The sequence below is a fragment of the Pogoniulus pusillus genome, chromosome 19, assembly GCF_015220805.1.
Source record: "Pogoniulus pusillus isolate bPogPus1 chromosome 19, bPogPus1.pri, whole genome shotgun sequence".
NCBI lineage: Eukaryota > Metazoa > Chordata > Aves > Piciformes > Lybiidae > Pogoniulus > Pogoniulus pusillus.
This window is the reverse complement of record NC_087282.1, coordinates 6513775-6538313: the sequence shown is the minus strand read 5'-3', so window position 1 is coordinate 6538313 and position 24539 is coordinate 6513775. Positions and strand designations below refer to the sequence as shown.

Sequence of the window (24539 nt, the reverse complement as noted above, 5' to 3'; positions counted from 1 at the left end):
TGAGCAGTGCCCACGAAGGCACAACCTGCACAACCAAATCCTTCTGTTTCCACACAACCCCCACCCATGATGAGAACAGAGAGCAAGGAAAAGCAGCCAGTACATATCTATTCAAACACTGTCAGAGTGTGGCCACGGAACCAAACCCCACGCATGGGAGACAAGCGCCAACAGGATGAGCTTGCTGGGGACGGTGGGGGTCCTGGCAGCCGTGCTGGTGCCAGCCACCTTGCACTTGTCTTCGCTTGCCAGCTGAGGTGGCACTGCACAGTCTGCCAGGTCCCCTGGCTGGAGAACATCAAGGGCCAGGGTGTCATTAGGGCCCAGGAAGGCACAGTGTAGCCCTTGGATGGCTCCCCGGTGCGCAGCGCTCCACCGCCAGAACCACAGCATCTTGCAGTCGCATCTCCAGGGGTTGTGGGACAGGAGGACGTGCTTCAGCTTGGGCAGCCCTGCCAGCAGCCCCGTGGGGAGGGAGCTGAGGTTGTTCCTGCTCAGGTGAAGGAAGTGCAGCTTGTTTAAGTCCAGGAAAGCAGAGCCTGAGATGGAGGAGATCCGGTTGTTGTTCAGGTACAAGCTCCTCAGGTTGAGGAGGCGCCTGAAGGCGCAGCCCACGGCGCTGATTCTGTTGGCTTCCAGGTGCATGGTCTTGAGCTGGCTCAAGCCCTCGAAAAGCTGATTAGGCAAATCAGCCACGAAGTTGTGTCCTAAATTTAACTCTCCCAGCCTGAGGAGCTTTGTGAAAGCGCCGCTTTGGATGATCCAGATCCGGTTCCTCCTGAGGTTCAGAGCGTACAGAGCTTCCAGGTCCTTCAGGGAGTCCCTGCCAATGGCTTCGATGTGGTTGCCCTCCAGGGACAGCCTGGTGAGGCTGGAGAGGTTCTGGAAGGCCTGGGGGACGTAGCGCATGTTATTGGAGGCCAGGTCGAGCCTCTGCAGGGCGGGCAGGTGTGAGAAGAGCAGGGGGTGGAGTTCGAAGATGTTGCAGTGGGACAGGTCCAGGCTGACCAGGTTCAGGAGCCCTCGGAAGGTGTTGGCGTGCAGGTGGGTGAGGCGCGAGTTCCTGCCGAGGTGCAGCTCCCGCAGCTGGCCGAGAGCGTGGAAGGTCCCCGGGGACAGGAAGGTCAGGTTGTTGCCATCGAGCCAGAGGCTGTGCAGGACAGTCAGGTTCTGGAAGGTGTTGGTGCCGAGGGTCCGCAGGTAGTTGTTGGAGAGGCTGAGCGAGACGGTGGAGGCTGCTATGCCTGCGGGCAGGGCTCTCAGGCCGGCTCTGTTACAGTGGATCATCTCCTCGGGAGCACATCTGCACATGCTGGGGCACGGAGCGGAGAGATTCAGGCTCGGGCCGGCCTTGGCTGCGCAAGTGAACAGAAGCGGAACGAGGAGGAGCATGGTCGGCCGCCGCGTCCAGCGTCCGACGGAGGGGAGAGGGGAGGAGGAGGAGGCAAGCGAAAGAGACTCTGCCTGGCCGGGAGAGGTGAGCGGCGAGCATGGCAGGGCTCTGGGGGCAGGCTGGCAGCGAATTAGCCAGCTCTGGCGGAGAATTAGCCAGCTCTGCCCGCTGCACGCCGCGGGGACGGAGCCTGCGGGCACAGCAAAGCCGATTAGGTGCCGCCTGCTCTGCGGGGATTGACGGAGCGCATGGGACCGCTCCCAGCCGGGCACCGCCGCCGCCGCGCCCGCAAAGCAGGTCAGAGCCCGGTGAGAGGCAGCCTCTTGTACCTGCGGGCCAGCGACAGCGGCCGGGAAGTGACCTGGGCTTGCACCGGGGGAGGCTTAGGTCAGACAGCTGAGGGCGACGGAAGCCTGGGATGGCACCAGCGCAGGAATAGGTTAGACAGGGTGAAGGTGACAGAAGCCTGGAATGGGATGCACCAGGAGAGGTTTAGGTTAGACAGAGTGAGGGTGAGAGAAGCCTGGAATGGGATGCACCAGGAGAGGTTTAGGTTAGACAGAGTGAGGGTGAGAGAAGCCTGGAATGGGATGCACCAGGAGAGGTTTAGGTTACGCAGAGTGAAGGTGACAGAAGCCTGGAATGGGATGCACGAGGAGAGGTTTAGATTAGACAGAGTGAAAGTGACAGAAGCCTGGGATGGGATGCACCAGGAGAGGTTTAGGTTAGACAGAGTGAAGGTGACAGAAGCCTGGGATGAGTTACACCAGGACAAGTTTAGGTTAGACAGGGTGAAGGTGCAGGAGCCTGGCACAGGCTGCCCAGGGGGGTTGTGGAGTCTCCCTCTGTGGAGATATTCCAGACCTGTGTGGATATGTTCCTGTGTGATCTGCTCTAGGTGACCCTGCTCTGGCAGGGGGTTGGACTGGCTGAGCTTTGGAGGTTCCTTCCAGCCCCTGGCATTCTGTGGTGCTGTGATGTTCTCAAGGCCTCTCTCACATTCCCTCAGTCCCAAAGGCTCTGCTCTGCCAGGCAGCTGAAATACACAGGGGCTGAGGTTGGACGTTAGAAGGAAATCCTTCCCTGAAAGGGTTCTCAAAGCCTGACATAGGCTGCCCAGGGAGGTGATTGAATCCCCATCCCTAGAGGTGTTTCATGGAGGCAGAGCTGAGGGCCACAGTTTAGCCCCGGGCTTGGCAGAGTCAGGGAAGGGTTGGCCTGGATGAGCTTCTTTCACCATCCAAAATGCTTCCATGACTCTCCTGTGCCCACAAGGGTCTTGTATCACCTCCTGCCCTCTGAAAAGAGCAGCAGGTGACAGACTTCCCCTGGGATGTGTCTGGGAGGAAGGAGCTCCTGCTCCTGCCTTGACCGTTGCTCCCCTGGCACCTGAAGGGCAGTTTGCCCAAAACCCCCCGCCTTTGAGGGAGGCCTTTTGTGGGGCTTCAGCAAAGGCAGCTCCAAGTGGCAGTGCCACCTGGGGATGGGAGCTGAAACAGGGGCTGAACATGTGGCAGGTGGCCTGGGGATGGGAGCCGGCACCCTGGGCTAGCTGCATGTGTGGTAGGTGCCCTAGGGATGGGCACTGGCACCCTGGGGTAGCTGCATCTGTGGTAGGTGCCCTGTGCTTAGGCTGTGGTGCAGATGCCAAGCAAAGCAGGCACCTGAGCACAGCCCTGCCAATGGCAACCAGCAACAGAAGAAGGGACACAGTCTCAAGTTATGCTGGGGGAAGTATGGATGTGAGGAGGAAGTTGTTGTCAGGGTGAGTGATTGGCATTGGAATGGGCTGCCCAGGGAGGTGGTGGAGTGGCTGTGCCTGGAGGTGTTGGAGCCAAGCCTGGCTGGGGCACTTAGTGCCATGGTCTGGTTGGTTGGGCAGGGCTGGGTGCTAGGTTGGGCTGGTGAGCTTGGAGATCTCTTCCAGCCTGGTTGATTTTATGATTCTAAGATTCCAAGATGGGTTGCTCACTCTGGCATCCCTTTTATCCCACCTGGGCTTTCTGGTTGCGATTCCAGCAGTGTTGCCACGTTCTGGCCTTCAGTTGAGCCCAGAGCTCTCTCTAACTCTCCTTGGGTTTGTATAGGACACTTTCAGAGACTCCATGCACACAGCTCTTCGAGCTCATCATTGGCAGATGTTGCTTAACTGGACTAAACCAGGGAGATACAACAGCAACACGCAAACTGACAGCATCAGAGAAGGGTAGGGCTGCCTGGAGAGGTTGTGGAGTCTCCTTCTTTAGGAGCCTTCAAGCCTGGATGTGCTCCTGTGTGACCTGCTCTAGGTGGTCCTGCTCTGGCAGGGGATTTGGGCTCGATGATCTATGGAAGTCCCTTCTAGCCCCTACCCTTGTTCTGTGCGTCTGTGATATGAAAAGCTGCTTCCCCATAGCTGCTGCTGCTGCTACCTCTGAGGAGGGTTTGGGGCTGGGATGATGGTCCAGGAGTCACCTGGCCCAGTGTGGACTATGCTGCTGCCCTTCGCAGCTGGTGCCCGGGTGTTTGGCGCAGAGACGGCAGCAGGGCTGGGCGGGGGGCTGCGGGGGGTGAGGCTGCGTGTGTGTGCCCGCGTGTGCGCAGCAGTTCCTGCGCCGCGGGTGTGCAAGCGCGGAGTGCACGCACGGCGCTGCCCGTGCGAGTCCGCAAGCTGGCCGCGGGCGTGCACGTGTGTGCAAAGCCGCATGTGCGGGGCCGGGCGTGAGTGCGTGTGCCCGAGCGGGGGCTGTGGGAGCGGGGCCGCGGCCGCCCCTGCCGGGTACCACCGCCGCAGATGCGCGGCCCCGCGCGCGCCCCGCGCTCCGCTGCTGCCCCGCCCCGTGCCGCGGTGCACCTCGGGAGCGGCAGTTCCCTCCGCCGCCGGCCGGCCGCAGCCACGGGCGGACGGACTACACTTCCCGGCGGGCCCCGTGGGCTGCGGGCAGCCAATGGGGGCGTAGGCTGGGCGGTGTCCGGGTATTTAAGGCGCCGCCCCACGCCGCACGCCCCAGCCTCACCTGGCAGAGCAGCGGAGCGGGAACGGTCGGGGCGGCGTGGTACCAGGTACGGCACGATGCGGGACGGCACCGGCTCTGCCGCCCGCGGGGCTGTCCGCGACGTGGGTTCGCGCTGTAACCGGGGAGGGGGCTGCACGGCAGGGCTGGTGCGAGGAGGGACTAGCCCGGGGCGCCTCTGGCTGGATGCTGCAGGGATCCTGGGGCTGATGGGCAGCATACCGCACTGAGCGCGTTGCGAGGGTGGGGGACGCTCCTCCGGTGGGCGCAGGGGCTGCCCGGAGCGGCGCAGTGCCGTGCCCGGGGCGGCGGCGCGCCCCGCCCTGCGCTATTGTCCGTGGCGGGGGCTTGGGCGGGCCGCCTTTGTCTGCCGGTCCCCATCCCTGAGAACCTTGACTAACCTCGGAGAGGATCTTGCAGCCAAAATGTGCGACAAACCAGACCTATCGGAGGTGGAGAAATTCGACAAGAAGAAGCTGAAGAAGACCAACACGGAGGAGAAGAACACGCTGCCCTCCAAGGAGAGTGAGTACAGCCCCGGGGACGGGCGGGCGGGCCTGCCGGGGGCCAGAGGAGCGGCCCCGGTGCTTGGCTGCTGGGAAGAGACGCGTTGGCCGCGGCCGGTGAGGCGTGTGTCCTCCGCGGCTGCTGATCGCGCTGTCGAGGCATGCGTTGGAGAGAGGGGCTTCGGGGCAGTTAGGCTCTGACCTAGAGAGAACCACCGCCTGAGAGGTGAGGGGCCAGGGTATGGCACTCTGGGGCAGCAGGCGTGATCACAGCGTTCCGAGGTGTTGCCTGGGGTAGCGACTTCCCTGAGGAGAGCTGAAGGCAGATGCCCAACTTGCTGTCACCCGTGTGTCTTATCCCCCTGTGACTTGAATCGACCCCTGCTTGTGATCAAACCATACAACTGTGTTCCAAGGCCTGAATGATTGCCCTGCAATCTTCTCGAGTGGGTATTTCCACGTGAAAAAGAAAAGTGCCAGAGACTAATGGACCTCTCTTTCTCTTGCAGCTATTGAGCAGGAGAAGGAATGTGTGAAGTCTTCGTAGAGTGAGATGGCCTGGCAGGAAGAGCTACCACTTGATTTGTTTTTTTGCTTTGAATTAAATCATGTGTGGGGTTGTTTGGTTTTTTTAAATCTCTATCATGTACGTGTCTAAACAACAGCTGCATCCCCTAACCCACTGCCCCGACTTGCTGGCAGCTTTGGTGGATGAGTGGGACACAGCCTGTCCACCTCAGTTCATCAGTAGCCTGACTCAACCCCATCTCGACTGCTCAGCCAGCTCCCTCTGACAGTGTTGATCTTACTGTAACACGAGGAGATGAGCAAGGGCTATGAGGCTCCTAGGGACGGACCTCTTCTGCCTTGGGGAGTGGGGACCCTTTCTGGCCTGGCTAGTGGCCAGGATCTGTCTCTCATACTTTTCACTATGATGTTCTGTAGCCTCATTCACAGTTTTTTGTCTTCCTTGGGGGAAAAAAATGAGAAGTTTATTATAAAATAAAAAACGTAATGGCTTACCTATGGCTTGTGGCTGCTTCTCTGGCAGAGGTTCAGGCTTCAGCCTGGATTGCCCTGGGGGGTGCAACTGTCTCTGTCTGGTGCTGTGGCACCACTGGTTTGGTGTTGCTCAAAGGGCTATGTGGGATGGTTCCTTGCAGGGTGAGTCTAGCTTGGTGTTCGTGTAGAACTCAGTTCCTGAGGGAGCTGGGAGCATTGCTGGTGTGACACAAGGGCTTAGGCCACTGTTCCATCAGCAATACCACCACCACAGCCGTTTCTTGGTGCATCTTTAAGTAGAGGCTAACCTGGACCATAGAGCCCACCTGAAGGCAGAGCCTCCTGCTTCAAGCAGGGCCAGCTTGGGCTGGCTCCTCTTGTGCATGGCTGGAGGTGTCTGTGCTGGCAATGTGGATTCTGGCCTGAGTCCTGCTGGTTCTTGGAACAGAGCTCTCCTCTCAGTGCCTGGTACAGCCCTTCACTTTGAGCCAACCTCTGCCCCCTGCCTTTGGTTAGGGAGGACTTTGCAGACTTGTAAAGAAGGATTAATGCTGTAAACTGCTGGGGTACCTTCCAAACTGATCCCAGCCCTTCCTTGCAGGAGTGGAGATCCCTCTGTCTTGCAGGCAGCACAGTGTAGGTGAAGGACATCTGGGGTCTGATAGTGCCTCCAGGTCTATGCTGAGGCTTCCTGGGTGCTGCCAGGACTTCCTCACCTCCACCTGGCCTGCAGGGTCACTAAGAAAGCTCCTTACAGAGGAGGTGGAGGCAGACTTGCAAACTTAGAGTTTTGGCCGGCGTCCCTCGTAAGCCTGGTCAGCTGCAGACAAACACAGGGCTGTTGTGCCTGCCTGGACACGGTTCATATCTTCCTGGTACCTCCACCCACGCTGCCTGACGAGGGCTGCAAATAACTCTGCTGGTGTGGCTGCCTTTACTCCTTATGCAGAGTGAAAGGAGCCAGAGGTAAGAGATTGGTGTTTGTGTGCTGTCAGGGCAGCATGTGGCATTTTCCCTGGCCTGAGGGTGGTCAGGAATGATGCTAAGGCCCAGCCTCGCTCGTCTGGGCACTGAGAAGCTTGGCATATGCTAATGTGCCTGTGCCCACTCAGCATCCCTGATGTCCCTAGGACAGCACCCTATCATGGATGTGAGAATCCTTTTCCCAGGCCCAGCTGTCTGGGTGGGCTGTCAGGATGCTGGGGTGGCACTCCAGCAGGGCTTGCCCCCTTCTCCAGGGCAGTTTCTCTCACCAGGCAGGGACAGGCTTGGCTCTGTGCTGGGGAGGGGTCGTGAAGCCCCTTTGGACCCTTCTGTGAAAGCAGAAGGTAGAAAAGGCCATGTCAGCAAGACCTGCTCTCAGGAGCAGCAGCCAGGGCTTGCAGACTACTAAAAGTTAAGCACCCTCCTGCTGGTTCAGCATTTCCTTCTCACGCAGAGGCTTTGCAGTCCCTTGGCCACTTGATGCACCCGATCTGAGAACTGGATCAAACCCAGAGGTAAGTCTAGCCTGAGCCTTTTCCCTGTCCCCAAAAGCCAGAGTTTGAACTGAACCAAGCTTTTGGGGATGGAAACACGAAGTAGCAGAGGTGATCCCTGCTCTTCAGTGAGGTTTTTGGGAATAGAGTGGCTGGGTGGCTGCCCACAGCACCCTATCTCCTCCTGACACCACCCAAGTGCCTCTCCCTCCTGCATGCTCTTTAGTCACGCTGCAATGGGCCACTGCAGGCATGGAAAACCACCAGGCAACTTATCTCCCCCTGAGTCACTCAGGGCTCTGCAAGGTCACAGCAGGTGTGTCTGTGCCCAGCACAGCTGTGCTCACAGACCCCTCCAGCTCGCCCCGTGCTGCACATGCCGGCAGCGGAGGCTGCGCAGGAGTGCCTGCTCTCCACCCGCCCTCTTCCTCCGGGGCTGAGCAGTTCACCTACCAGGATGAGGGCTGCGGCTCCTCAGCAGCTGCCCCAAATGTCAGGGTGGCTGAGGCCAGGAGCCAGCAATACTTCAGCATTTGCCCTGAGCCTGTGGAAGCTAGTCCATGGCACTACCTTGCTCCATCCTTGCTGCCCAGAGAGGTGTTTGAGAGATAGTAAAGATCAGGCTCAACAGGGCTCTGGGTGATCTGATCTAGCTGAGGATGTCCCTGCTCACTGCAAAGACAGGGCAAATGACCTTTAGACAAAATGACCTTTAAAGGTCCCTTCTGACCTGGGTGATTCTATGCAGCATCTTGAGGAGCTGCAAAGTGAGGTCAGGGGTGTCATGAATCTGGGTTTGGGTTCATTCTTCACTGTGACCACCTCAGGGACACGGCGATGCAGATTAAGACATGTGGTTATGTGCTGCTACAGCTGGGTTTGTGTTCTGAGGAAGCCACTTCAGAGGCTGACAGCCACAGCCTGGCCTTGGGGACACCCAGATCAGTGGGCTGTGTGGCTGATATGGCTGTGTCCACCCAAAATAGGGAATCCCAGACAGTTCTGCCACCCACACCCCTGCCAGAATGGTGCACAAGGAAGTACCAGGTGCATTGCCCCAAACCATGCCCTCATGTCTGAGATAAAGACACAGCCATTTTTCAATCCAGTGCCCAAAATGTCCTCATTGCCAGCAGGGGATTATCCAGTCAGCGAGAAGCATTGCAGAAAAGCCCTTTATTTCAACACTTTCCCTCCCTCCCTGACCTAGGCCTTCTCTTTTTCACCTCAGCATGCATGGGCACACAGCTGCCAGCAGTGTGGGAGACCAGGACACCTGCCAGTCTGATACCCCTTAGAAACGTGGCAGCTTCAGCAGCATGGGCTGTCCCAGCAGTCAGTCAAGCACAAAGGATGTCATCCTGGGTTCTGGACATTCCTGGCAGGGCTCAATGCCACCTTCACTCACTGGGCACTAGGTATGTTTCAGCTCCTTCTGGCAATACCCATACTTCTCCCTGGCCAGGGTGCTCCTGGGGTGGTTTTCTCCCATCGCTGGAGAGTTTTGGCTGGCACTGCAGAGGAGGGAGGAGGAAGATGAGTCACCAGCAGGAATTTGGGCAGATACCTGGTGAACAACAACACAGGGTGAATTCAGATCAGGGCTTGTGGACTTGAAGCTGGGATGGGCATCTGGCCCTGCTGCTGCTCCATCCCCTCTGACCCAGCCAGGGGAAGATTTAGCTCCTGTATACTCTTGTCTGGAGAATCATAATCCCATTTCTCACAGGAGATGCCCGAGTACCCTGTGCATGGCCCTGCACTGGGCACCCCAGTATTCCCCTCCCCCTGGATGTGCACCCACCCTGCCAGGCTGCAGCACCCTCTCCATGCATCCCACAGCACCATGCTGGTTTGCAGCATGGATTGCCCAGTACAGGGGAAGCTGTTGCACGTCAGCAGCCAGGGTTTCACTTTGACCACTCTCCATCTGGCAGTCCCTAAGGCTGCATCAGAAAGTGGTGAGAGCCAAGAGGTGGCCTTGACCAGGCCCTGGGGCAGCTTCTGAGTTTGTACAGCTTCTGAGTTTGCCAGCTCCAGCCCACACTGCAGTCAGTACAAGCAAACAGTCCCCAGAGAGTGTGCATTTATCATCAGAGCAAGCAGGATAAGGTGAAGCCATGCTGTGCAGCTTGGCAGATAGTGCAGCTCTCCCAAGCATGGGTTCTCCCCCACCCACCACTCACCACATCCCAACGGAGAAGGTGTCATTGCCTCTGCATCACTTGAGTCAGCCTTTCCCTCCCAGGTGTCCTTGCCTGCCTGGGTGGCCATGCTGCCAAGTGCAGAGCTCAAACCCTGCTATGGCAGTGCTGGAGAGGCGAGGTGAGGGGCCAGCAAACTCAAGCTGTCAAGGAAAACCTCTGCTGGGAGTTGCTGGGGAGGGTATCTGCATGCCTGGAGATAGTTGTGTGTTTGGTTGTAACAGGAGAAAGCAGAAGAGACTGGTAAGAGGGAAATGAAAGTGTTGTGGGAGCTGGTGACCAAGTTTCTTTGGGGATGGAGCTGATGAGAGGCCTCCAAGGGGTGAGGGACTATGTGTGATGTGGCACTGCGGGTCAGACTATCCCCTCAGGACACTCAATGACACGGAGCTGGCAGGGGAGGTGTGTGTTAACAGACAAGCTGTCCCCATCCTGCAGTGAGGAGCAGTGCCGTGCTGGACAGCCCTGTGGCCATGGGGAGGGAAAGCTACCACTGCTAACTAGTGGGTGCAAAAGCACCAGCACAGTGAGCCAGGTACCTCTAGACACCTGCACTGGTAAACTTGCCTGCAGGCTATGTGGTGGCTGGCAGAGCAGGGCTGCTACACTTGGCACACCCCATGACACCTTACCCAGCAGCAGAGATATTGCCCAGGCAGTCAGATTTACCAGTAGTGGTTTACTTATGCCCTGCCAGCTGGGGCTCAGCACAAGCAATGATGAATCAGGAGTGCTCAGAGCTTTCTGCCCTCTCCTCCAGAATCTCAGTAACAGTCAGGGTCCTGCCAGCATCCAGGTCTAAATAAAGCAGGGGAATGATGCACTGGGCTGCTCTGCAACCTGCCATGCTCCTCACATTTGCTCGGGTCATTGCTGGTGTGGAGCACAGGTGGGAGCAGCTTTGCCACATGCCTTTCCAAGCAGCGCGCATGTTGCTGGCGCCTGGGCATGTCAAGCCCTTTGGTGGCTCGCAGCCTGCTTTCGTGAGTGGCCAGAATTAAGTGCTCATTTTAGCATGTGTGTGTCTCTCAGTTGCATTCTACAGATGCCTGCAGGCCCGTGGGGCTGAGCAGGGAGCTGCAGGAACACCTGCTCCTATGGCAGATGCTCCTCCGGTGTCGTGCTGCGGTGCCTGCACTTGTGCCCCAACCAGGGCAGCTGATGGTGGAGGGGAGTGTTTTATTTTAGGAAGCAGCTGGCTCACACAGGAGACATTGTTTATGGTCTTTCTTCCCCCTGGTGCTTTATTAGAAAGGATTATGGCATGAAAAGACATTTTGTTCCCCTGCTCCCAATGCATAGCCCCCACTCTGTGATTTATTCCTCTCTGTAGGCAGCAGCTGGGGTATGGCAACCCAGAGAGCTGGTGGGAGACAAGGTGGGGGTTCAAAGCCATGGTGGTGATGGCAGCAGGGATGCATCCCAGGGCCGAGCTGCAGCCCAGGCAGTTGGGAGTTTGCCAGGGGCATCCAAGACTGCTTTCAACTGCATAGCACATACATGACACGAGGAAGCCTCTTGGAGTGGAAAACCAAAACCAAAGCCTTTCTGTGGTGTTGTGCCACAGCTTCAAACGTGCCTGGATGAGCCTATGGGGGAAGGTCTCACTGGCCATGGGGAACCAGGGCCAGGCCAGGTGCAGAGTACAGTGTAGAGTATAAGCTGGGCACAGAGTATGTGGTGCACAATAACATCTGGGATTCAGCACGGGAAAATGCCCCTCTGCTGCTTCCCCCAGATCCCCTCTGGAGCAGTGGCAGGAGTGGCTTCCCTCCAACCCTTCGCCCAGGCACATTCCTTGCCAAGAGGCAGCCAAGTTGCCATGTGCCACTCTATCCCCCTCCTCTGTCCTTGCCACCATGAGGCCTGCTCTGTTGTCACGTGCCTTTTCCATGAGTCCCTGAGCAGATCCCACTGCAGCAGGAGCCAAACTCCCCAGTGCAAGGCTGTGAGCCAGCATCTGCCAGCCAGATCCATGACTTTCCAGGAACCTGCAGGAGCAACGGCCAGCAGATAAGCATGTTGCAACAGATGCTTTCTGCTATCTCTCAAAGCCCCAGCCTGCCTGCACACCTACATCAGGCCAAAGTTATGCCTAGTGCCTCCTCCTGTCATGTACCTGCTCCACCGCTCTGTCACCCAGCATGTCCCAAGTAACCGACCAAGGGCTCCAGGGAAAAGCTGGGGATGGGGAGTGAGAGCAAAGGCTGTGGTGGCAGCATGCAGCTTGGCCCCGGGGCTGGAGTGGAGCCGGGACAAGCCCCTGCTTGTAGTGTTGTGTCTTAGAGAGGTCTCATGGCAGCCTGGGAACATTCCACTCCCCGTTGCCTTTCACACACCACTCCCAGATGAGCAGGGAGGGACCTGAGAGGGCTGCAGCTTTCGAAGGGAAGGCTCAAATAGAACCTCCAGCATCTCAGTGCCATGGGGAGTAGGTAACTCCCATGCCTGCTGCCATGGTCCCAGTTTCCCCGCAGCGCTGGCAGACTCCCCACCGCCAGCTGGTCACCTGCTATGTGGTCTGGCTGCCGTGGATGATGCACTGGGAGATGCTGCTGCGCCCCTTGAGGTACTGCTGCCTGTGTGGCGGCTGGCAAGTGTGGAGTTTGCGAGGCCTCAGCTCGGAACCCGCACAGGGCACATCCTCAGGGCTGTGCGGGGTAGATGGGGGTGCCTGTGCGTGTGTGAGGGTGTCCTTCCCCAGCTGTGCTCTGGCTGTCTTGGTCCTGGGAGGCGAAATGGATGCCGGAGCGCCTGGCAGACACTGCCCGCAGCTGTGGGCTAGGGGAAGATGGGCGTGACCAAGGCTAAGGATGGCAGGGCCGTTCGGGCTGCCCCAGAGCAGGGGCTCCGGGCTGGAGCTGCCTGCAGGTACAGGACCTGGAGAAGCAGCGGCAGAGCCGAGCGCCGGGCCTGGAACAGCGGAAGAGCGCCGAGCCGCAGCTGCAGCACAGGACGAGTGATGAGTTCACCGAGGCAGCGGCTGGCGGCGAGCACGGGGCCGCACCCCAGAACCCGGCTGCCTGCTCACCCCACCCCGGTAAGAGTGCCGTGATCTCATCTCACACAGGCTCCACGGAGACCCCACCGCTGAGACCAGGCAGCCCCCGGTGCGGCTCGGCTGAGCCAGCGCGGAGGTCCCGCTTGCCGGCAGCGCGGAGCCGGCGTGGGGACAGCGGGACGGCAGGAGCGGGGAAGGCGGAGGCGGACGGAGGACAGGAGGGCACCCCCAGGAGCGCCGGGCGGGCGGCGGCGGGGGCGGCGCGGGCGGCCGAGGGACAGCCGCCACCCCACCGCCTGAGCGCCGGCCCCGCCCCGCCGCGCCCGGTACCGGCAGGGCGCGTGCGCGGCGCAGGCGCGGGCCAGGCGGCACCTGCGGGTCGGGGAGCGGCGGCAGGTACGGGTGGAGGGGAGGTAAGGGCGGGCGGCTCCGGCGGCGTTCCCCTCGGCCCCCAGACACCTCCCAGGGCTAACGGGCCGCTCCTTTCTCTCGACCTCTACCGAAGGGCCTCGGCATCGGCCGCGGGGTTGGGGAGAGGGCAGCGGCGCTCCCTCGGTGTGCAGCTCCGTGGCTGCGGCACCCCCTCCTTCCCTGCGTCTGTCCTCGGCCGTCCCGCTCTGGTGCTCCGGCAGTGGATCGAGCGAGGAGCGGGCAGCCAGGCGAGGGCCCGCCGGAGAGTTCTACCTCCTGCTGAGCGAGAGAGCCACGGCCTGGGGAGTGGGGAGAGCGGGGCCCAGCCCCCACGATCGCACCTTACTGTTTCCATCAGCTCCCTGCGTGAGCGGTTTCCGTCTTGCTGCGAGTCGAGGTTGACCTCCAAAACAGCGTGCAAAGGGCCAGTGAGCGAAAGCAGGTTGCAGGCAGCGTTGCTAACGCCGGTGCCGTGAGTGGCAGTGTGCCCATCCGTGTCATGGCTGTCGGTAGCCTGCTGACCTGTAGCCTCGCATAACCCTTCGGTCAGGTCAGGAACTTCTGCTAAGTCACTTGCTGCAAACCATTTCTAAACAGAAACTCCTGCCAGTGATGCTGGTGTGTGTCAGGTCGGGCTTTGGTGACAGGGGACCACTTTGACGCCCTCCTCTCTCAGGAACTGGAGAAGGGAGAGCAAGGGCTTTGACCAGCTTACCTGCTGAGGGGAGACCTTCCCAAAGCTAGCAGCTCCAAGGACCTGTGCTTCAGTTCCTGTTTGTCTCTTGTGACATTTGCATTTTGTTCTTTGCTTCTCACAGATGCTTCTCAAGTGCCCCATGGCCCATCAGGTTAGTGCAGCAGTGCTTGATCTGGGCTGTGCCTGTGCAGAGGAACTGAAACTGGTGAAACCTTTTGGAGAAGCAGAAGTTTCTGATTTGGGCTTCGTGGTAAGCGCTGGTTGGAGAAGCTGCAACAAGAACAGAAACAGAGTGGAGACGTGCTCCCTGGGGTTACTGCCAAAAGTGGCCTTTGGCCTGAAAGGAGTAGGAGCCCTAAGCTGAGCAGTGTCAGGTGCTCCCGTTTCACTTGTTCAGAGGGTGGTCTGGTGGTGGTAGTCACAAAGCAGCACTGTGGTGTCCGCACCCTTCCCAGGAATGTTTGTAGCAGGTGTAAACAAGCCAGATCCCTTGACACCAGCTGGCCCGCTCTTCTGGTTAGGAGGTTGAAGTACATGTTGAATCCTCAGATTAGATTCCAGACTCTGTGGGCAGGCCAGCCAAGCAAATCAAAGCTATTGATGTCCCCTGGATTGAGTGCAGACCCGCATTACACAGCCCTCTGCGCTCTTGCCAGAGCTCCTTCAGTTTGTTCTGGAGTTTGGCATCTAGGGGCCCTGCCCTGGTCAGAAATGGCATGTGTTCCATTTTACTTAGGGAAAGGGATGTGCTGTCCTCAGTGCCTTCTTCTTGCCTGTTTTACTTCAGCCATCAGCGCTGCACTTTCAGCTTCTTAGAGCTCTGCAGTCCGTCCAGCCTGGGTCAGCATTCCAGGCTGAAAAGCAGTGCGCCAAGCACAGCTCAGGCAACCTCTGACTGATGTTTGTTTTTTAGTGATTTGTGCTGGAGGAAGGTACTCCCTCGACAGTCCTGGAGGCAGAAGAGTTGTGTTTCTAGAGCAGGTACAGTACCAAACTTCTCACTGCAGGTCAGGCCTTTACTTTCACTCACAGAAAGTCCCTGGGAAAGGGAGGACTGGTTGACGCTTGCCCTTCTTTTGTGAGTGCTGCTCTAAGGGACCTGTGGTGGCTGGGTTGCTGCAGTGTGAAACTGTGCCTCAGCAAACTGTCCTGCAGAAGGCATTGCCAGACAAAAGCAGCGGAGAAGCTGTCTGTGCACCTGGGAAAGCCCCTCTGAGCTGCAGAGATCACACGTGGAAAATGAGTGCAGCTCCACTTGTGAGTCAGCCTTCTTGGGGTGATTAAGAACTGGTTTGCCAGCTGACTTGTACTGATGTGAGGCCTGTGCCTCTTCTGACTCCTTCCAGTAGAGCAAGTCACAGAATCATAGAATCAGTCAGGGTTGGAAGGGACCACAAGGATCATCTAGTTCCAATCCCCCTGCCATGGGCAGGGACACCCTACCCTAGAGCAGACTGCACACAGCCTCAGCCATCCTGGCCTTAAACTTCTTCAGGGATGGGGCCTAAATCACCTCCCTGGGCAACCCATTCCAGTCTCTCACCACTCTCATGGTGAAGAACTTCCTCCTCACACCCAGGCTGAACCTACCCACCTCCAGCTTTGTTCTGCTCCCCCTAGCCCTGTCCCTCCCTGAGAGCCTAGAAAGTCCCTCCCCAGCTTTTTTCTAGGTCCCCTTCAGATCCTGGAAGGCCACAAGAAGGTCACCTTGGAGCCTCCTCCTCTGCAGACTGAACAGCCCCAGCTCTTTCAGTCTGTGCTCACAGCAGAGCTGCTGCAGCCCTCTGAGCATCCTCCTGGCCCTTCTCTGGACACGCTCCAGCATCTCCATGTCCCTCTTGTACTAGGAAGTAACTGGCAATCCTGCAGTGGAAACGAAGGGCTGCTGCTGGTGATCCCTGGTGATTTTGCTGCTTCTCTGGTAGCCTGAGGACACAGAAGAGATATTTAATTAGTGAGAATATGTTTGGAAAAACCAGGCAGGCTTTCAGATACACCAGATTTTATTACACCAAAAGCAGTATGATTGGTACTGAACTCCCAACAAGTTATTCCCACCTGGCACATAGCAGTGACCTGCTGCTTACGTTTTGCACCTGCTGAAGGACTTGTGTGCCTGAAAGCTTGTCCGGTTTCTGGCTTTAATCTCTGTCAGGAGAGAGTTTGCCTGCTGTGCACAAAACCTGTTAGGGAGTGGGAATGGAAGTGCCATATTCTGCTCTTTCACATGTGACTTTCCACAGCATCCACGAGTCACCAGCAGCTGGTTTGTGGTGTTTCTGAACCCTGCAGGTTGCCTTGGTCCTTCGTCCCTCCGTCCTGCTGCAATGAGTGGGAAGTCCTTGCTCTTAAAAGTCATTCTGCTTGGGGATGGTGGAGTTGGGAAGAGTTCCCTCATGAACCGCTATGTCACCAACAAGTTTGACTCCCAGGCTTTCCACACGATTGGTGTGGAGTTCTTAAACCGGGACCTGGAGGTGGATGGACGTTTTGTGACCCTCCAGATCTGGGACACTGCGGGACAGGAGAGATTCAAGAGCCTGCGAACCCCTTTTTACAGGGGAGCAGACTGCTGCCTGCTGACCTTCAGTGTGGATGACCGGCAGAGCTTTGAGAACCTCAGTAACTGGCAGAAGGAGTTTGTCTATTATGCTGATGTGAAGGACCCCGAACGCTTTCCATTTGTAGTCCTGGGCAACAAGATAGACAAACTGGAGAGACAAGTGAGCACGGAGGAGGCCCAGGCCTGGTGCATGGAAAATGGTAACTATCCATACCTGGAGACTAGTGCCAAGGATGACACCAATGTGGCAGTGGCCTTTGAGGAGGCTGTGCGACAGGTGCTGGCAGTGGAGGAGCAGCTAGAGCACTGCATGCTGGGCCACACCATTGACCTGCACTCCAGCTCCAAGTCAGGCTCTTCCTGTTGTTAGGAGAGGCTGCTGCTTCGGGAACATCGCTCAAGCCAGCAGCTGGATCAGAGTAAGCACGGGCAGCTCGGGGGCACTCTGAGAAGAGTGGCCACAAGGACAAAAAGTGGTTTGCTCACTGGGGAGTTGCAGTGTCACCGTCTGAATTCTGGCTGGGGTTTTCATGCACAGAGCATGTTTCTGCAGGAGGGAGCTTTTGAAGGAACATGTGAGCATAGTCCTGCTTCCATCTCTACCTGGTTTAGCAGGTTTAGAGAACTGGGTTAAAGTCCTTTACATTCACTAAAGACAGCAGTGATCTGATCTGTATCAAGAACTGCCTGCGGGACATAGCTGAGAGCACTCTAGACACTCTTTGAAGTATTTTAGTCCTGAACTCAAAAACATCCTAGAGCCACTAAACTCATGACCTTACTGCCAAAGGAAAAATCTCATCAGCAGACTGAACCAAACTCGGTGCAGAAACTCTAGCCCCCGTGACTGTGAGAATGCCAAATGCTGGAGTGGCTGAGGTGTGCCTATCTGTTGTCTGGGGTAAGTGCTTTGTGTCCTGAGACTTGAATTGTGCTGAGAACTGTTAAAACTCTGATCCGAAGCAACGTGACGAGGAGAGGTGGAACTGTGTTTGTGGCAGCATCGCTTCTCCCTGGCTGCCCATTTCTGGTGTGGGTTTTCCTCACCTCTGAGTTTGTCTCGTGTGAGTGTTACTTTGTGGAGACACTGCCTGCTGCTTGTTTAATAGAGGTTTCCTTGTCTCTTGTGGAGGCTCAAGACTGGATCTTGCTTCTCATTCCTCAAAGCCCTGGATATGAAAAAAATAACCAAGTGGACCCTTGCTGGGTCGTCTCAGAGGGTTTAGAGTTACTCAGGAGTTCAGGAGATCTGGAGCATGAAGCCTCATCTGGTTTCTGTCACAAGTAATCGGCAGGTCCAGATGATGCACTCTAGCAGACCAGATGGTAGGTGGGTGGGATGTCTCCTAGGTGTGCAGGTGGGCCTGTGTGGATAAATCCACTCATCCCATGTGTGGGGCCAGTGGCCACTGTGCTTTGGTGGCTGGCAGATCGGCATCCTCAGTTCCTTTAGCACATATGTTCCTGTTGGGATGCTGCAACACAGAACTGTTCACGTTATTACTTGTTGTGTCAGGTGCAGTACTGCTGAGCACAGATTACTGATGCCACTTTCCTGGTTCTTATTCCCTGACAGGGGATCCAGTATGGTTTATCTCTGATTCATATGGCAGACTCCACTGGCAGAGGATGTCCACTCAGTTAAGTGGCCTTTGTTAAAGGTTGCTGAGTTCAGTCCACTGAGGGGAGAGCTGCACTGGTTCCACCTCTGTTCAAGGTGACTGAAAAATGGTATTCATAGGGGCAAGGAGCCTGCTAGAAGAAGATGCTGGGCCTTTATGAGCACAGCTCCTGCACCCTGCTAGGTGTTAGTCCCAAGCTATCTGTGTAGCAAAGAGTGCTTGCTGACTGCTCACTTTACCATTGTGACCTCATGTCCTGCAACTTCCCAGGCAAATGTTTGTCCAAAACTCTGGCTTTTCCCATAAGCTCAAAGCAGCTTGCCATGGGGAGAGCTTCTCTGAGTACATATTTGCTGTCTGCTGAATGCAACTCCCACTGTGATGAGCTACTGGCTGATGGATTTTGTAGCTCAAATCGAGCAGCCTTGCTTATGCTGTGCTTTAGAGCAGGGCAGGCTCTGCCTTTCCAGCTGGTGGCTGTTGAACCACGTTTCTGAGCACACAGGGAGTGTCCTCTGATGGAACTCAGGGTGTACCTGCCCTTCTCTGCAAGGCAGCCACGTGTGGAAAGGATCAAAGCTTTAATGCGAAGTGCTTTAAAGGGATCTGATGTCTAAACGGGGCTGAACACTCATGTTCAGGGGGATGGAAAGAGAGAGTGCTCATAGTCTCTGGAGAAGCAGATCCCTTGAGGTATGAGAGAAAGTTCTGCCTCTGTAGGTGCAACAGATTTTTACAGGATATTGAAGTTTTTGTTGCCATTTTTTACCAGTGTCTGACCTCTTTGAGCCGCTAGGCTGTGCTTCAGTTTAACACTGCTTGATACCTCCTTCAAGGCCCTAGACTCTCTGACCCGTGGTTCCACTGCACATCTCTGAGCAGGTATGACCTTCGGAGCTGGTTCACACAGGGGCTCAGGCCCCTCTGCACTGCCCAGCCCGGCCAGAGGGGCTGCTGGGGGAAGCTTCCTGCAGGTGCTGCTTCCCCAGCTCGGATCCTGTGTGAACTGTGTGAGGATCAGCACCTCCTGTGGGAGAGGACAGAGACTGAGCAAGCCACGGTGTAGGAGGCATGGGGGCAGCAAACTATTTGCAGTGCCCTGGTGTAGATGCTGATAGCTGAAGCTCAAGCCCCTCATTGTGCACAGGCATGTATTGCTGGAGGCTGTTACACAGCATCTTTTACTTCCAACAGACATTGGCTCGTTGACTTGAAAAAGAACCCACCTGTTTTATTAGGCTTATGTGGTTTAAAAGTTCATTTTAGAAGGTGTAGTGTAATGTATTTGTTTAATTTATTATAAATGTTGCACACAGTTGCCAAAGGAGCAAGAATTTATAGCTTTCTGTTGCAAACTTCAGTGCCAACAGCCATCCCCTCCCTGTGTCCACTCATGCTGCTGCAGTTGTTGCTATTGCTACAGAGCTGGAATTGTGAACCCGAGGTTCTCCCTTTATTTAAGCAAATAAACCATGAATGTATTCAAGTGGTTTCAGAAAGTGGTTGCCTTCTTGGTTTATCAAAGGTCAAGCTGGCTCCTGTTCTGAGGGAGAGCAGGGGACTGGGTTGGTTATGGCATCTGGCAGAGAGAAGCTACTAAGAGATGAAAGGGATTATTCTTGGATCATAGAATGGTTTGAGTTGGAAAGGACCTCCAAAGGTCGTCTCGTCCAACCCCCCTCCCACAGTGAACAGTGACACTAGAGCAGGTTGCTCAAAGCCTTGTCAAGACTGACCTTGGATAGCTCCCTGGGCAGTCTGTTCCAGCACCTCATGGTGCAGAAATTGCTCCTGACATTCAATCTAAATCTCCTCTCATTTCAAACCATTGTCCTCATCCTACCACTGCAGGCCTTTGCAAACAGTTCCTCCATAGCTTTCTTGAAGGCCCTTCAGATACTAGAAAGCTGCTATTAGATCTTCCTGCAGCCCTCTCCAGGCCAAAGAACCCCAGCTCCTTCAGCCTGTCCTCATAACAGAGGTGTTCTGACCCTCTGTTCATTTTTGTAGGCCTTCTCCATCAGGTCCGTGTCTTTACTGTGCTGTGGGCTCCAGAGCTGGATGCAGTACTGCAGGTGAGTTCTTAACAGCAAAGTGGCAGAATAGCTCTCTGGATCTGCTGAGTGTACCCAGCCAGACAAGTAGTTGTTGAAGGAATGTGACTTATTTACCAGCCAAACTCAGTGAGTGCTTTTGTCTTCCCGTGAGTGTGTCCAAATACACTTTCATAACAGAAATTACTCTGCCTTGCCTCCTTCTGTCACTCCATTTTAATTTCCAGCCTGGGCTCTCAGCAGCAGGCTGGGCACTTTGCTTTGATTTCTTCCTGCAGCCTTGGAACCAGGCCCTCTGGCTCCAGGGGGTTGCAACCAGCCATGGTTTCCATAGGATGCTGAGGCAGAAATCAGCATATGGGAACTGTTCTCTTCCGCTGTCCTGCCAGGATGGTCACTTATTTTGGGAGGCTTTCTCTGCAGAGTCCATGCCTGCTGTTTCTGTTGGCAGACCCTTTTAGCTTATTTTCCTCCCACGTCTGCTTGCCTGTCCATGCTTCCAAAGGCAGTGCAGGAGCTCCAGTCCTTGGAAATCCTACTTTTAAAATGGGGACTGGAGTATCTGGGGAATCTCTAGCAGTGTACTTTAGCCATTTCAAAACACAGCTGAAAACAGACAACATGGACAGGTGGGAGGTGGTGGTAGCCTTGGAGGAGTCTCAGGAGTTGGGTGAGGATGTCTCATGTGGATGAGGGTCTGTCTAAAACCATGAGTCACTGAATCCTCTGATATGAGACGTAAGAAAATGCAGGGTAGAGGCAGGACTGACAGAGAAGCTGTTCTCTCATTCCCCACTTGGCCACCACAAGCAATAACAGTGGGTTCAGTGGGTTTTTGTCCGGGGCTGGGGAGAGAATGGAACCCTGGAGGGCAAAGGAGTGTCTGCAGAGGAAAGCAGTGAGCTGCTTCCATGTGAACAGATGCTGTAGCAGATCCCTGTTTGCTTACAAAGGAGGAGGAATATTGAGGAGTCCCTGGTCCCATCCATCCCTCTATCCCACAGCCCCCATTGAGGATTTTGCTGCTCCGGTTCAACTGATGAAGCTGCGAGGCCGTGAATCTGCTTGGTGGGCTGAGGAAACTGAAATCTTCTCTAGAACTTCTAGCTGAGGAGCCCTGAATGGCTGCATGTGCCCTGGGGTTGCCACCTGAGTCACTGAGGCTGTGTGTTTCCCAAATACAGCTTCTTGGCTCCAGAGGCTGCGGTACAGCTGTAGGGAGGTTTATGGGAGCACAGTCTCTGGGGACTGCATGTTTTTGCTCGTGTTTGAGGATGAGCAGATATACATAAAGAGTCTGAAAACACTATTTCAGGAGCCTCTGAACCCTACCCTAGGCTCCAGTCCTTAGCAAGAAGCTTGGTGCCGCTCTGGTGCCAGGGACACTGGCATGCTCTGCTCTGCAATAAGCACTCCCTGCTCTGCCAAGGTGGGAGGTGATGGCAACTCCAACCGCAGCTGCCTGATGCCTCAGCTGAGGCCTGGGACAATGTGTGAAGTCAGTGACTGGTGGGTTGCTTGCTGGGGCAAAAGCAGTGGGGAATGGATGGAAGCCAGTGCTCAGTGTCATGCGTGGCTGGTAGAGCAGCTCTTTTCCTGGTAGCTTCCTCTAGAGCTGCTGCCTGTAGCCACACACAGATGGAGGACTCCTGTCTTCATAAACAGGCAAGTACAGCATTTGCTTGGGCTGTCTATCAGTCTTGGCTGTCTCTGTGAGGGCTTCTCACTGGCTCTTCTTTCCCCACCACTGAGGCTCTTCCTAGCAGTGCAAAACTGCACAGAAATGGAGAGGAACCAGCTGGTGCCTGGCCGGTGCCAGAGGAAGCGCTGGGGCACATGGGCAGCAGTGGCCCGACTGCTTGCTCTGCTGAGTGTTGGTGCAGGCAGAGGATGGAGGGCTGAGCCAGGACAGTGGGCAGCAGTTGGGTTTGCCTCTAGTGCTGCCTCTTTTCCCTAGTAAAGAGACAGGGCAAGAGGGAATGGCCGCAGGTTGCACCAAGTGGGGTTTAGGTTGGAGATTAGAAGCAGAGAGGGTTCTGGAACAGTCTCCCCAGGGAGATGGTTGGATCCTCATCCCTGGCGGTCTTTAAAAGACGCAGAAATGTGGTGCTGAAGGACGTGGCTTAGTACCAGACATGATCGAGTTAGAGAATGGTTGGACTGGATGAGCTTAAAAGTCCTTTGCAACCAAAATGATTCTACGACGCTATGAGCTGAAGGCGCTGGAGGGAGACAGTAATTCCTTCTGATGTGGCCGCTGGGCTGCCGCGGATTTGGAAGCCCCAGGGCATCCTCAGACGTGCATCGCGGGGAGGGCTCCCCGGGGCAGCCGAGGCAGCGGGCGGGAGACGCAGGGCAGGGCTGGGGCGGGGGAAGCCGGAGCGCGGCACCCGCCTGGCCCCGCTGCAGCCGCCGCTGCGGCCGCGGGGGGGAGACGGAGGACCGGGGATGAGGCAGCCAGGCCCGCCCGGCAGAGGGAGGCAGCGGGAGGAGCATCAGCCTGGCCGCAGCGGAGCCATGGGGACCCGTGGCCGTCCCTACAAGAACACACTTAGGTGCCATCTCTCTCCCTCTCATCTTCCTTTCCTCTCCCTCTCATCTTCCTTTCCTCTCCCTCTCATCTTCCTTTCCTCTCCCTCTTCTCTCCCTCTCCTCTTCATTTCCTCTCCCTCTCCTCTTCCTTTCCTCTCCCTCTTCTCTTCCTCTCCACTTCCTTTCCTCTACCTTTCCACTCCCTCTCCTCTTACTCTCCCTGCACAGAGGAGGTTTTCATCTTCACTGTCCCAAGGGCTTGCTTGTCTGGCGCCCCTTGCTAGCAGCATCTCTTGGAGTGGTAGGGCACGAAAATAAAGGCTGGGAGTCACCCTTTGTGCCCTGCAGCAGAGCATCCAGGTCCCCTTCTCTGGGCTAGCTTTTGCAGGAGCAAGCTGCAGCCACCTGTCAGCCACCAGACAGGGGTGAAGTCTGTTTGTAGTGGTTCCCCTCCTTTGAGCTCTCACGGTGGGCTCGTTTACAGGGATGTGATTTGGTACAAGGCAAGTTCGTACTGACTTTTCTCAGCTGGTTCCTGAGGCCCACTGGCTGTCCAGGGAAGGAGCTGTGAGGGCAAGATCCTTGTCTCCAGGTAGGATGGCAACAGGACATAACCAAAGGCATACCCAGCAAGAGGCTACATGTGCTCTTCAGCCCTCAGACTTGCCCAGCATCTTTGCCATGCTGGCTGCTTTCACACACTGCCTCGTGCTGCTCTCTCCAGCTCTCACTCGGGCTGAGGGGCACCAGTCTCTGCCAGGGGAAAGAGAAGTGTTTTGTTCCTCAGCTTGCTCCTGCCCAGTGGCCGATCACACACACACAGGGCCCTTTCAGCATTGGGAGAGGAAGGTGGTGGCATCTGGGAACACAGGGAACAGAGGTCCCCATTGATGCTGGCTACAGCCCCATGGGTTTCTCTGAGCTGGGACAAGGCTGGTTTGCAGGCACAGCTGTGCACAGAGCTGCAGCAGCATCAGTGCATGAGCTAAACCTCTCCTGGCTGGGCTGCTTGGGAAGCCTTGCAGTCTGAATAGAGGGGGCTGAAGGTGGGAGAGGGGAGATTAGGATTTGGGCTAGAGTCTCATTTAGGAAGAGCAGATGGAATCCTGGCTGTGAGTAGGCAACAGCCTGCCAGCTCTCAGCCTGTCCTGCTGCACACAGGCACCTCACTGTACCTAAAATTGTCCTCTTGGGCAGGTTTGCTGCAAACATAAGAAGTGCTGCACTCTGAGCATGGGGCTGGGACCATTTCTCTGTGGCTTTATTCTCTGGAATCTCCTCAGCACAACTCCTGAGGGGCATTTCCAAGAGAAGCAGCATTTGAACTGATCATTTTTGAGCAGCTGCTGTAGAAATACGCATCTAAGGGCAAAGTTAGTCTGATCAGGGGACAGAAGGACAGCAGTCAATGACCTTGCCCTGCACCAGCGCTGTGCAAGCTGTTCAAGTGGCATGCAGCAAATGGCATGCAGCAAATGGCATGCAGCCACCCACGGAGCATAGCACAGAACATGTAGGACCCTGTGATGGTTATGTCTGGCCTTATGCCTGAACCAAACCATTGTGTTTCACACAGGGCTCTCTGCAAGAGAAGGATTCGTGCATCCCATGTGGCTCTGACCGTGCTTGTACCACACTCAGTGCCTGATGTGAACTGGTGAGCTCTGCTCGAGTTGTGCCGATTACTTCTGCTATGGTCATGCTGTAGGTGCTACAGGAGATGTGGCAAAGGTTATCACCAAGGCTGAGTGTCAAAGGACAGCAGCAGCACCTCACCAAACGTGAGCAGGTGGCTCTTACAAGACTCTAGCTTTTCTCTGGATGGCTGGAGGAGAAAGAGAGGTTTTAAGGGCTGCCCAGCTACGACCAAAGATTTTGAAGTCGGAGGTCTGAACCCTCATGGCTGGGGTGGGAAAAAGAGATGGGCAGGATCCTGGAGGGGCCTGCAGATGAGGCTGGTGGGTGCTGCTCATGCAGGACCTTCTCCTTTTCAGTCCTCCCCCTCCTCTGCCCTTTGCCAGGGCAGGGAGGGTGGGAAAGCTGGCGAAACCAATGGACAGACAGACATGGATCACGTTCAGAA

At 56.3% G+C, this 24539-nt stretch overlaps 3 protein-coding genes across 8 annotated transcripts; 2 read left to right on the top strand and 1 right to left on the bottom strand.

Annotated features, from left to right (window-relative positions):
- Positions 1 to 111: 111 nt before the first annotated feature.
- LOC135184137 (nyctalopin-like) lies at positions 112 to 1365 on the bottom strand. Its single transcript, XM_064159727.1, has one exon. It carries the CDS (start codon positions 1309 to 1311, stop codon positions 112 to 114), a length of 1200 nt encoding a protein of 399 aa, XP_064015797.1. The 5' UTR covers positions 1312 to 1365.
- Positions 1366 to 4326: 2961 nt separating this feature from the next.
- LOC135183666 (thymosin beta-15A homolog) lies at positions 4327 to 5914 on the top strand. Its single transcript, XM_064158870.1, has 3 exons — positions 4327 to 4435; positions 4807 to 4911; positions 5402 to 5914. The coding sequence occupies exons 2-3, from the start codon at positions 4812 to 4814 to the stop codon at positions 5437 to 5439; spliced, it is 138 nt and encodes a 45-aa protein (XP_064014940.1). The 5' UTR covers positions 4327 to 4435; positions 4807 to 4811; the 3' UTR covers positions 5440 to 5914.
- Positions 5915 to 12072: 6158 nt separating this feature from the next.
- Positions 12073 to 19356, top strand: RAB9B (RAB9B, member RAS oncogene family). Of its 6 annotated transcripts, XR_010305733.1 has the most exons (5): positions 12893 to 12973; positions 13807 to 13935; positions 14599 to 14666; positions 15978 to 17149; positions 17825 to 19356. XR_010305733.1 is itself a non-coding variant. In XM_064159087.1 (4 exons), the coding sequence occupies exon 4, from the start codon at positions 16013 to 16015 to the stop codon at positions 16616 to 16618; it is 606 nt and encodes a 201-aa protein (XP_064015157.1). In that variant the 5' UTR covers positions 12073 to 12616; positions 13807 to 13836; positions 14599 to 14666; positions 15978 to 16012; the 3' UTR covers positions 16619 to 19356. The 6 variants fall into 6 exon arrangements, 5 of the variants coding, with proteins under 5 accessions (XP_064015157.1, XP_064015156.1, XP_064015158.1 ...); XM_064159087.1 differs by lacking the exon at positions 12893 to 12973 and adding an exon at positions 12073 to 12616 and having other exon boundaries at positions 13807 to 13836; positions 15978 to 19356; XM_064159086.1 differs by lacking the exon at positions 12893 to 12973 and adding an exon at positions 12073 to 12616 and having other exon boundaries at positions 15978 to 19356.
- Positions 19357 to 24539: the final 5183 nt, after the last annotated feature.

What these genes read in the sequence shown, in the direction of transcription:
- RAB9B (XM_064159087.1), top strand. Translation starts at nt 16,013, where the DNA reads ATGAGTGGGAAGTCCTTGCTCTTAAAAGTCATTCTGCTTGGGGATGGT.
- LOC135183666 (XM_064158870.1), top strand. Translation starts at nt 4,812, where the DNA reads ATGTGCGACAAACCAGACCTATCGGAGGTGGAGAAATTCGACAAGAAG. An exon ending in CACGCTGCCCTCCAAGGAGA is followed by an intron (nt 4,912 to 5,401) that starts GTGAGTACAGCC and finishes TTTCTCTTGCAG; the next exon opens with CTATTGAGCAGGAGAAGGAA.
- LOC135184137 (XM_064159727.1), bottom strand. Translation starts at nt 1,311, where the DNA reads ATGTGCAGATGTGCTCCCGAGGAGATGATCCACTGTAACAGAGCCGGC.